Source organism: Prionailurus bengalensis, chromosome A2 (genome assembly GCF_016509475.1).
Source record: "Prionailurus bengalensis isolate Pbe53 chromosome A2, Fcat_Pben_1.1_paternal_pri, whole genome shotgun sequence".
Taxonomy (NCBI): Eukaryota; Metazoa; Chordata; class Mammalia; order Carnivora; family Felidae; genus Prionailurus; species Prionailurus bengalensis.
In genome coordinates, this window is record NC_057348.1 from 2816917 (window position 1) to 2828871 (window position 11955).

Here is an 11955-nt window from a genome sequence, read left to right on the forward strand (position 1 = left end):
TCATGGATGTCCGATCCGTGCCGGGCTTTGGCGTGTGCGCGAACACTGTCCGCGCTTCCTTTTGCCTTTGAACCACTTTACGGCCCCGTAAATTATGGGAAACTGGCAGCATTGCGAATGATTCTGATCCCCAGACACGCAAGTGAGTTTTGCCCAGTGGAGACTTTACTGCCCTATGGACCCGTGGCTGTCGATCAGCTTACCGTCCATTTCTGAATTCATTTCGGCATTCTTTTTCCTTTCTCTTTTTTTAAGGTTATTTACGTTGTGCGTGTGTGTGAGAGAGAGAGAAACGAGCGGGAGAAGGGCCGAGAGAGAGGGAGAGGGAATCCCAAGCAGGCTCTGTTCTCAGCACGGAGCCGGATAAGCCCGAGTCCTCACTGAGGCCCCCAAGGCGCTGCAGGACGTGCCCCGGCCCCTCCCTGCCTTCCCCTCCTCCCTCTCTCCCCCTCGCTCACTCCGCTCCAGCCACACGGGCCTCCGGGCTCCTCCAACATGCCCAGGTCCTGCCGCAGGGCCTTTGCACAGGCTGTGCCCTCACCTAGGTCTCCCCATGGCTCCTCCCTCATCTCCTTTAGGTCTAATTGTTCCTCTGCTCGGACGCCTCTCACCTCTGGCCCCTCACCTCCATCACGCCTCCTAAACATAGTCCTTATTTTGAGTGCCCTTCCTCCGGGAAGCCCTCCCCGAGCCCCCAGCCCCTGTCGTGTCTCCCTGCTGACGCTCTCAGAAGTCTAGGTTGTACTTTTTATTCACGTTGGGTGACGACCCGGTCGTCGTCTTGCTCTCCCGGGTCTGTCCCGTCAGTCCTGCGTGTACACAGTGGGGGCTCCGTAAATGCAGATCAACGAACCAGAGCCAGCCGGGCCGCAGAGCTGCTCCGGGGCCTCCTTGGGTTGGAGCGACACCTGTTCGACCACAGATACGGCCTCAGCCTCCTACAGCCCAGCAAAGCAGCCTCCACCAGGGAGGGCCCAAGCCCCCTGTGTGACACCCCCCCCCCCCGACACCCCCCACCCCCCAGGCTCCCACCTCTCCTGCGGCCACACTCTGAGGGGCCTCAGCCCAGCCCAGGCCGTCTCTCTGCCTCAGTTTCCCTCTAGGCCCTCAGAAAGGCGGAGCAGGGTCGTCCCAGAAGGACTTTCGGCGACCCCACCGTCCACAGCGCCCTCCCTTCCCTTCCCTTCCCTCCCTCCTTCACGCTGTGCCCACACTGCCCCCTCCTGGTTGAATCTGGCATTGAAATTTCAGATGGGAAGTCCGTTCTTGCGGGCTCCCGCTCGCGTGCTTGGCCCCGAACAGTTTCGCGGCGCCTTAACGACCGGATGAACAAAGCAATGAACGTGTGAATGAAATGGATTGATGACAAGCAGATTTTTATTTCCTCAAAGGCATCTGGCGGTCAGGAGCGGCTGGACTAGTGGGCTTAAGGCGGGCTCCTCTGGCCTGTGAAACTGCGCCGCACTGGCCACGCCCTTTTTCCCAGCCCTGCATTTGCCCGGCCGGGTTGGTGGAGCGTTTGGCACTTGATCTCGGGGTCGTGGGTTCAGGCCCCACCTTGGGCGTGGCGCGTACTTAAAAAAAAAAATAAATAAAACCCTGACTTTGAGCAAAAGGGCATGGGATGGGTACTAGGGAGCCATTGAGGGCACCCTGGTGCGCGTGTCAGCGGGGAGCTCGGTTAGCTTTCTCCTATGATTCATTAACACAAACACACAGCGATGAAAAAAAAAGGGAGGGTTTGATCTTGTTCTACCTACAATCGTTTGGGGCGCTGCCTCCCGGTGGCCAAACGTCGCTCCGGGAAAATGTGCTTTGTCCTCCAGCCCTGAGGTTTCCAGCAGGTGCTCAGAGAGGCTTTCTGCAAAAGCTTACTGCCTTAGGGACCTTTGGAGATGCTCGAGGGCCCACTTCTGGCCTGGGCTCTCCAGTTTTGGGGGAGAACAAGAAGTCAGCTTTGGGGGGCCTCAGAGATTTTTGATTGTATCTTCTGCCTTGTTCATTTGGCAAACTCTTACTCACCCTTCAAAACCCCAGCGGCAATGCTCCCTCTTCCAGAAAGCATCTCCTGATCCCCCAGTTTCCTCTTTGCCTTTCTGTGCCCTTCCCATAGCCTGGGATTCCTCTCTGCCGGAGCTGACTGGATGAGGCTGGGGAGGGTGTCTGTGCCCGGATTTGCCCTTTCGACCTTGGCGTGAGTGGGGCACAGGAACAGAGGGGACTCAGTATATATTTATAATCATATAACATTTATATTATAAATATAATACGTAAATAAGGTATTTATTTGGGGGGCACCTGGGTGGCTCAGTCAGTTAAGTGTCCGACTTCGGCCTAGGTCATGATCTAGTGGGTTGTGAGTTCGAGCCCCGCGTCGGGCCCTGTGCTGACAGCTCGGAGCCTGGAGCCTGCTTCGGATTCTGTGTCTCCCTCTCTCTCTGCCCCTCCCCCACTCATGCTCTGTCTCTGTCTCTCTCAAAAATAAATAACATTAAACAACTTTTTAAAAAGATGTTTATTTTTTTAGTTTAAAAAATATTTATTTGTTTTGTTTTTTTTTTAATTTTTTTTTTTTTTACGTTTATTTATTTTTGAGACAGAGAGAGGCAGAGCATGAACGGGGGAGGGTCAGAGAGAGAGGGAGACACAGAATCGGAAGCAGGCTCCAGGCTCTGGGCCATCATCAGCCCAGAGCCCGACGCGGGGCTCGAACTCACGACCGTGAGATCGTGACCTGAGCTGAAGTCGGACGCTTAACCGACTGAGCCACCCAGGCGCCCCTATTTATTTGTTTTTGAGAGAGAGAGAGCACAAGCAGGGGAGGGGCGGGGGGGGGGTGGGGAGGAGAGAGAGAGAATCCCAAGCAGGCTTTGCACGGCCGGTGTAGAGTCCAAAACAGGTCTTGAACTCACAAACCGGGAGATCGCGACCCGAGCCAAGGAGGGACGCTCAACCGACTGGGCCACCCAGGGGCTCCTATAAATAAAATGTTTAAATATATATTCAAAGCAGCAAGGAACGTGTGGGTGTCTGCCCTGGTCCTGTCACCAAGATCTCACCTTCCGAGGCTGAGACCCACCCCGCACCCGGCCTTTGCTCCCCAGAGCCCGCCCTCCTCCGCGGGGAGCCCCGCCCCGGGTGGGGTGTGAAGACAGAGCTCTCTCTGCTGGCTTTGGGGCCAGGCCCTGGGGCGGCAGCCGTGGACGTTCAGAAAGCCCAAGTCTCTGACCCCTCTGGGCCTCAGTTTCCCCTCTATGAAATGGGGGGGGGAACTTCCTGGAGATGGGGTGCCCTGAGGAAGGCTAGCCCTGCGCCCTGGAGGTCTCTGGCACTCAACCTGCTTTTGGTGCGACCGATGTCCCAGCGGAACCTCGAAATGTGCCGGGGGTTGCCGATTGCCCCGTCCCAGGCGCCGGTTCCGAGCGCGGCCGGATTTGCTGCCGGGTCTTCATTGCAGCCCCGCCCGGCCGGCGTCCTGCCCCGACGGCGGGCTCGTGCCCGGCTGGGTGGAAAACCCGGTCTGGCATTCCCACCCCGGAGCCCGGAGCCCGGAGCCTGGGTTGCGGGGGCGGAGGCGGCCCCGGCGCGGTCCCGATAGGCGTGGCGGGGCGGGGGCGGGGCCGGCAGGGGACGGGGCGGGGGACGAGGGGCAGGTGCGACCCAGAGCGGCTGGAGGAGGCGAGGGCCCGGCGCTCTCTCCGCCGCAGCCGTCCTTCGCCTCCTCCCTCACCCCGAGGTGGGGACCGATTGACCGTTTCCAGGCCCCCCCCTCCCCCGCCCCGGGACAGGGGCGCTGGAGAGCCCAGGGGTGGACCATGGCGGTGAGATTCCAGGCGAGTAGCGCGCAGAGGACGGGAGGGGGAGGGGATCTGGCTGGGGTCCGCGACCTGGATCTAGTCTGCGACCCGGGGCCTGGACCCCAGACCACCCCAGGTTACAGGTGGGGAAACTGAGGCCCAGAGGAAGGTGGTGGCTAGCCCGAGGCTGCTCAGAGAGGGGCGTTCGCCCTCTGGTCTCCAAAAGCTGTCTGGGGGGTCGGGGGGGGGGGTCTTTCCGTGCTCCAAGGTCTGCCTCTCTGGGGCCAAATCCTGACTTTTCTGTGTAACTTCGGGCCGGTGAATCAAGGCCTCTCCATACCTCGCCCCTCAAATGGGCCATCTTCCTCGGGGAGGAGGTGCAGGGAGGATTCAAAGAGGAAACCGTGTTTTTAGCGCCTGGCACGTCTTGGGTGCCCTATAAAGATGTTTACGCGGGGTGTTCGGGCCGAGTCAGTCTTGAGCAACAGTGGGACGGCAGCATTTGTGGGCTGGGGTGGCTCCGGTGAATGCGGCGAGGCCGGAACCAGCACTCATTGGGCGCCTACTGTATACAGAGCCGTTAACTTGCATTACCGGGCAGAGACAGGGGTCTTGAGCCCCTTCTACACACGGGCAAACCTGCTGGGGGGAGGGGATCCCCTTGTCTCTATTTGGGGGGAAACCCCACCCTCCGGGGACCGAGCTCGGGCTGACCCCTTTCATAACCGCCGCACCGGGCGGCAGATCGCGCCTGGAGGGGTAAAGTGAGGCCGTAGGGAGAACGTGGCTCGCCCCAGACCACACTTCCGGGCAGTTCTGGTTCCCGCCAACTTCCGTCCTGGCTGCGGGGGGGGGGGGGGGGGGGGGAAGCTTCCAGGATCCCCTCCCCACCTCCCATATTTGTGGGGCTCCCTACCCCCTCTCCCCGCGCCCCGGTTCCCGGAGGCGCAGATGGGGAGGGGGCGGGGAGCCAAGTGCCCGGGGTTGTGTGACAGGGTACCACCTGACCCGCCCGTTTGGGTGACTCCTCCTCTCCTCCTCCCTGGGGGAGGGGGTGGGGATAAAGGCCCAGGCCCCGCCCCCTCAGAGCTCACCTGGGTGGGTGAAGGGCTGACCGAGGGGTCTAGGAATTCTGGACACACCCGGTTGAGTTCCTGGCTGAATAGGCCTTTTATCTCACCATTCACCCCCATTCCTCGAACTCCGTCTCCCTTCTGGTTCTGTGGGGACTATACTGGGGTCCCAGGGTCCCCAACCTTGCCCAGCCGCAGGCCCCAGACTAGAGGGGTGTATGGGAGGCAATGGACTGGGACACCCCCGATTCCAATGATTAGGGATGTAAGGCGTGTGAATGGGGCCGCTGAGGACTCACTTCCTGGAGGAAGAGACAGCATCCCGTCCCGGGGGCTCTGTAGGATGAGTAGGGGTTCACCAGGGCCCAGGAGATGCCAAGAGCCATCACCAGGGTGCCGGAGAGACGGCTCCAGCCCGCCTTCACGGCCCAAGAGGAAAGATCAGGAACTTGCAAGCTGATGATTAAAGTGGCTAATTTTTTAAGAAATGTTTATTTTTGAGAGAGAGGGAGAGCGAGTGGGGGAGGGGCAAAGAGGGAGGGGAACCGGGCTCCGCAAGTGGGCTTTGCGCTGGCAGCACAGAGCCCGACGCGGGCCTCGAACTCACGGACTGTGAGATCATGACCTGAGCGGAGGTCAGACGCTTCACCGAGCCGCCCAGGTGCCCCTAAACAGGATAATTTAAAATGGCTTGGGGTGCCGTGATCCGAGCCTAAGAAAGAAAACGGGGAAGCATGACAGGGAGCCCTGGAAGTTTGGCTCGCCCAGGAAGGCTGCCTGAGGAGGCAGGGGACCCAAGTGGCGAGGGCTAGCGGCCTGCGGGTTCTTGGGGGGTGTCTCTCGGCCCAGGGGACTGCCAGGGCAAAGACGTGTAGGTGAACGGAGCTGAGCGCCACTGGGAGGCGGGTTAGGCTTGGCCCGGTGGGTTTTAGACAAGGTCTGTAACATGCAAGGAGGTGAACCTGAACGGGGTGGGGGGGGGGGGGCAGGGCAAGCCTGGGCCACCTGCACCTGTCCCCCAGGGGCCCTGGTTCCCTGGGGCTGTGTCTTAAAATAAGGCTGGGAAATCAAAGTTCCGGAGGGCACTTAATGATACAAAGTGTAACCTCAAAGCAAGCACAAAGATTCTGCTTTGAAACATAAGTCCGGAAGAAACAAACAAGCGACAGGGCGGAGGGGTGCCTGGTTAGGGGCAAGGGGGCCAGACCGGCCCCCCCTGTTCACCGGGTGACCTCAGGCAAGTGACTGCGCCTCTCTGGGCCTTCCTTTGCTCTCCCTTAAGGTGGGAATAACAGCGGTGACACATTAAGGTCGCTCAGGGTTAAAACGATGAGCGTCTCATCGGCAGCCAGCGGAGCGCGGTGTCTCTTACTAACGTGCAAAGGAGGAAAGTCGAGGCTCTTTCTGCTTTTCCCGCCTGGCTCCTTGCCCCGCGCCGCCGCCGCCTCGGCCCTGAAGGCCAGGGCGCCGGGGGCGGGGGTAGCCCATTTGGCAGGCGGGGAAACTGAGGCAGCCGGCAGAGGGCTTTGAGTCGGGCTTGTGAGCGCCGCCCTCAGCTCCCCGGTAACCGCGGGGCGGGGAGTGCCCGGGAGGCCCCGCCCTGGGCGGTGTTTGTCTCTCGCCCCCTCCCCCCACCCCCTGGGAGCCAGGAATGCTGCTCTCCCGGGATCCGTTAAGAAAAGGCACGGGAGCAGCCAGAGAGGGGTTCTTAGGGGGAGGAATCACCACCTGCTGTGCCCCCGGGGGGGGGGGGGAGGGGGGCGGGTCTACCAGGCCGAGGTGGGGGGGGGGGCTGGGCCGAGAGGAAAGGGACAGGGAGGGGGCAGGGGGGAGGGTGGGCTTCACGTCCTGCCTTCTCTGGCCGGGTGTCCTGGAGGGTGGCCTTGTACTCCCAGAAGCCAAGTCCCCATCTGTATCACCGGCGTGCAAATAACCGAATCCACGTTTCCAGCCACAGCCTCTATCGGGGCTGTCGTCCTGGCAAGTGACTTCGCCTCTCTGTGCCTCAGTTGCCTCATCTGTGACATGGGGATGATGGGATCTCCCTTCAGTGAGTGGATTAAATGAGATAGTACCTGTAAAGTACCCCCCGCACAAGGAAAGCACCCCCTTCCTTCCTTCCTTCCTTCCTTCCTTCCTTCCTTCCTTCCTCTCTCCTCTTTCCCTCCTTTCTTCCTTCAGTAAATTGCTCCTGAATCCCTGCTATGAACTGGGACTCCACTGTGAACGAGACAGACAATCTCTGCCCTCCAGATCGGATGTTCTAGAGAGGGGAGACGGACAGACCAAAAAAGCCAAGAGAATGTCAAGGGGTCACAAGTTCTCCGAATTAGGAACACGTCCTGGGGAAGGGTGGATAGGGCGGTCTGCCGTGGAGCCCGAAGAGCTTACTGTTCCGAACCGGGTGGCTGGAAAGCCTCACCGGCAGGGTAACACAGGAGCTGACAGGAGAAGGAGGTGAGGGAAGGAGTCAGGTGGAGATCTGGGGGAAAAGAGTTTCAGGCAGAAGGAACAGCACGTGCAAAGGCCCCAGGGGTCGGAGGAACAGTGAGGAGGCCCCAGGTGGCTGGAGCAGAGTGGGCTCCCTCTGCCTGGCAGGCCTGGCTTGATTCCCCCCCAAACATGGATCCCCCCTCCCCCCCCACTCGATCCCCCCTCCCCCAGGCATGGATCCCCACCCCCCCCCAGGCACTTGCGTTTTCTCTCCTCTCACCGGTTTGCTGAGGGTCTCAGCTTTGGCATCTGGACATTCGGGCCTGGATCATTCCCTGTGTGTGTGGGGGGGGGGGGGGGCTTCCCCGCTCTGTGGGGGGCTGGGCAGCATTGTGATGACTGCCAGCGTCTCCAGATGTTGCCACATGTACCCTGGGGGGCAGCGTGGACCCTAACTGAGAACCCCTGACCTAAATCCACCTTGCAGATAGAAAAGCTGAGGTCTCCAGAGAGGTAGCAACCTGCCCACAGGCCTGGGACCCGGGGAGTGTCACAGCCGGGCTCCCCACCCAGGGCGGGGGACCCCTGCCTGCTCCAGTGGGCCTGCGGTGGCCTCAAGCCCACCTCCCGTTCCTCTGCTGTCAGGTGTTGGACATGGAGGAGGTGACCATCTGGGAACAGCACACGGCCACGCTCTGCAAGGTGAGGCCTCCCTCTCCCCGCGCGGGTGCCTACAGGGGTGCCACCTTGATCCCGGGCTGCTCCACGGGAGGAAGCAAAAACTCATCCTAGGTCTCCTCCCCTCTCAGGACCCCCGGAGAGGCTTTGGCATTGCCATCTCTGGTGGCCGAGACCGGCCCAGTGGATCCGTGGTCGTGTCGGATGTGGTGCCGGGGGGGCCAGCTGAGGGCCAACTGCAGTGAGTATCGAGGCAGCAGGGGTGCGGGCAGGGGCGGGGCCTGCCGAGAGCAGGGAGCTGTGTGGGCCAAAGCCAGGAGCGGGGAAAGTGCCTGGTGCCTTTCAGCTCTGTCAACACAGGGCTCGGAGCTGCCAGCAGCACAGGGTTGGCGTTGGGAGAGTCACCCTCCCCAAGCCACTTCCTGGTCCTTCGCTGTAGGTCTCCGGGGTCATAATGGCCTTCCTGAGGTGAAAGGTCCTGGAAGCCTTTTGTGGCCGCAGGGAAGGAGACGCTGTGTTCTGAGCCCTTGGGAGCGGCAGTCTCCTGGGCGTTCTGTTGGGAAAACGGTTCTGGGACCTGAGTGGCTGACGGGTGATAATGGTTCAGTCCAGAATCGAGACACAGCTCACAGCTTCAGAGAGAGAGAGAGAGACGTTATGAAACACAGGGAAGGGGCGCCTGGGTGGCTCAGTCAATTAAGCGTCCGACTTCGGCTCGGGTCATGGTCTCGCGGTTTGTGAGTTCGAGCCCCGCGTCTGGCTCTGGGCTGACAGCTCAGAGCCTGGAGCCTGTTTCAGATTCTGTGCCTCTCCATCTCTCGGCCCCTCCCCTGCTCATGCTCTGTGTCTCTCAATAATAAATAAACGTTTAAAAAAAAAACACAGGGAAAGAGGGGGAGAAAAGCAGAAACGGGGGGCATGACAGAAGGATTGAGGGGCACGGAGACACTTACAATCCCAGCTTGCATTCTGTGGTTGCATTCTATCTTTTTTTGAACGTGTATTTGTTTTTGAGACAAAGAGAGAGCGAGCAAGCAGGAGATGGCCAGAAAGAGGGAGACAGAGGATCCAAAGCAGGCTCCGTGCAGTAAGTTTGAGCCCAACGAGGGCCTCAAAGTCACGGACCCGTGAGATCATGACCTGAGCCGAGATCAAGAGCCAGACGCTAAACTGGCTAAGCCACCCAGGGGCCCCGGTTGCGTTCTATTATTCTAGTTGGATTTGTTGTTGGTCCCATTTTACAGATGAGGAAACTGAGGGATAAATGCCAGAAGGATAAATGTCTCCGGGAGCCTGGGGACACCAGCGAATTAGAACCAGGCCTTGTAGACTGGGAGGTGCCTGCCCCAAAGTCGGGCACTGGGGGACACGGCAGGGGCTGCAGGGAAGGCCTGAGGAGAGGGCTCCTATGTGAGGACTCGTCCCTGAGACCCAGCCTCCCTCTCCTCTCAGGACAGGGGACCACATCGTCATGGTGAACGGGGTCTCCATGGAGAGCGTCACCTCCACCTTTGCCATTCAGATACTCAAAACCTGCACCAAGTTGGCCAACATCGTGAGTGGGGGCCGGGTGGGCGGGGCAGCCCCCCCCCCCCCCCGCCCGTGGGCACCTCTGCCCTCCCCCCGCCCCCACTTTGAGCCCCACCTGCAGCCCGCGGGTGTTATGAGTGGAAGCTTCTACAAGCAGGTGGAATCTGGTCCCCATTTCACAGCTTGGGCGTTGAGGCCCAGAGAGGGGCTCCCCCAAGCCAGGGGTCGGGGCGGAGCCTCGAGCCGGCCCCTCCCCTTTCTCCCCTCACAGACCGTGAAGCGTCCCCGGAAAATCCAGCTGCCTGCCAAGGCCAGCCCCTCTGGGGGACATCAGGTCTCGGATGGGGAGGCTGACCACGGCCAGGGCTACGACGGGGACACATCCAGCGGGTCTGGCCGCTCCTGGGGCGAGCGCTCCCGCCGGCAGAGGACGGGCCGCCGGAGCCGGGCCGGCAGCCACGGGCGCAGGAGCCCAGGCGGCAGGTCTGAGGCCAACGGGCTGGCCCTGGTGTCGGGCTTTAAGCGGCTGCCGCGGCAGGACGTGCAGATGAGGCCCGTGAAGTCCGTGTTGGTGCGGAGGAGGGACAGCGAAGGTGAGGTCGGCCGTGTCGTCGGCAGTGGGGCTCCCGGTTCCCGCCAAGGGGCGCCGTGGCCGCGCTGACCCCCTGTCCCGTGTGTCCAGAGGCGTCCCCGTCCTGGTCCCTGGGACCTGGGACATGTGGCCTCATGCGGCAGAGGGGGGCAGGCCCAGGCCCCTGAGGTGGGGGTGACCCTGGGTGTCCCGGGGGGCCCCGCGGCCTCACGAGGTCCTCACGGGAGGGGGGCAGAGAGATGGGCAGACCCCGACCCGAGCTGCTGGCCGTGAGGATGAGGAGGGGCCGCGGGCCCAGGGTGCGGGGCTTCTGGAAGCCGGGAAAGGGGGGGAGCCAGGCCCTGGGGGAACCGGCCCTGCCCACGCCCGGGTGTTGGGACTTCTGAGCCCAGAACCATGAGATTGCAAACTGGTATTGTTTTCCAGCCCGGGAAACTCACACACTGTGGCATCCGTAGAAGCGTCACCATACTAGAATTCCCTCCGTAAGGCCAACGTGTGGCCTCTGACCCCATCTCAGTTCAGTAGAAGCACCCTGGCCTTAGAATTCTAAACGTGATGTGACAAATGGCACTGGGACATCGGCCCCCTGCCTTGTAATTAAAAAAAACTTTTTTTTTAATGTGTATTTTTGAGAGAGAGAGAGAATGATGGAGCGTGAGTGGGGGAGGGGCGGAGAGTGGGGGAGGGGCGGAGAGAGGGGGACGCAGAATCCGAAGCAGCTCCAGGCTCCGAGCTGTCAGCCCAGAGCCCCGTGCGGGGCTCGAACCCACGCACCGCGAGATCATGACCTGAGCCGAAGTCGGCCGCTCAACCGACGGAGCGCCCCCCCCCCCCGCCTCCCCCCCCCCCACCCCCCGGGCGCCCCAGCTGCCTTGTAACTGTGATAACAAGAGTCACATCCTGAAAACTCTCACCGGGATGTCATTGAGGGTGTCGGGGAGCGGGGACCTGGGCTCCGTTCCTTCCCACGCCCCTGCCGTGGACCTTCTGCAACCCAGACCCCAGGCCCTGCCTCAGTGCCCCTCCTCCCCCCCACAGAGTTCGGGGTCACCCTGGGCAGTCAGATCTTCATCAAGCACATCACTGAGTCGGGCCTGGCGGCCAGGAACCGCGGGCTGCGGGAAGGCGACCTCATCCTCCAGGTGAGCCCAGGCTTCCTGTCGGGGGCGGGACAGGGAGACCGAGTGGCGGGTGGGGGGGGGGGGAGGGCAGGTGGGCAGAGCCAGAACCATTTGCACTTAGCTGCCTCCTTCCCAAGGGTTAGAGAGGGCCCCCCCGCCCCCACCTGCCAAATGTCAGTTTCTAGTATCCCCAGAATCCCGCGGCGGGGCCAGTCGCCAGGTTTACAGGACCAGCTCTGCCTGAAAGCTGGTTTCTTTCTAGACTCCTCTCCTGAAAATGTGTTTCTAGTGATTCCTGGTGTGGGATTTCCAACCCCTTTCCAGGCGGTAGCTTCTCGAGGGTCCTCAGAGTTTTCTGTTTGTAGCGATCCCCAGGAATTGTCTGTTTCTAGGGGTTTGGGGCAGACACTAGAAACGGGTAACTCAGTAGGGGGGGGTGAGAAACTCACCATCCCCAGAGTAAATGCAAACACACTCCCCGCGGAAAATGTTAGAAAGGGATTCCTGGAGTGCGTGCAGAGGGGCATTCAGTCCTCCTCCAATTGTATGTTCCTAACCCACCTCTAAATGACTGCTTTTAGTATCTTTGGGTATCTACATATCTCTCCCTGGTTAGACCGGTTTATTTATTTTTTTTTTTTTGAGAGAGAGAGAGAGAGAGAGAGCGTGCTCGTGCATCTGTGCATGCAAAGAGGGTAGGGGCAGAGAGAGAATCCCAAGCAGACTCC

The 11955-nt window shown here is 60.8% G+C and overlaps 1 protein-coding gene across 2 annotated transcripts in view; it reads left to right on the forward strand.

Annotated features, from left to right (window-relative positions):
- Positions 1 to 11955, forward strand: part of TJP3 (tight junction protein 3) — a 28141-nt gene that overhangs the window by 3157 nt on the left and 13029 nt on the right. Inside the window, exons 1-6 of one of the 2 annotated variants that reach the window (XM_043586163.1) lie at positions 3659 to 3833; positions 7949 to 8005; positions 8113 to 8222; positions 9434 to 9536; positions 9783 to 10104; positions 11145 to 11248. In XM_043586163.1, the coding sequence (XP_043442098.1) occupies positions 3816 to 3833; positions 7949 to 8005; positions 8113 to 8222; positions 9434 to 9536; positions 9783 to 10104; positions 11145 to 11248 (714 nt within the window). In that variant the 5' untranslated portion in view covers positions 3659 to 3815. Of the gene's footprint in view, positions 1 to 3658; positions 3834 to 7948; positions 8006 to 8112; positions 8223 to 9433; positions 9537 to 9782; positions 10105 to 11144; positions 11249 to 11955 lie in introns of those variants that run through there. The other variant, XM_043586164.1, reaches the window with a different exon arrangement.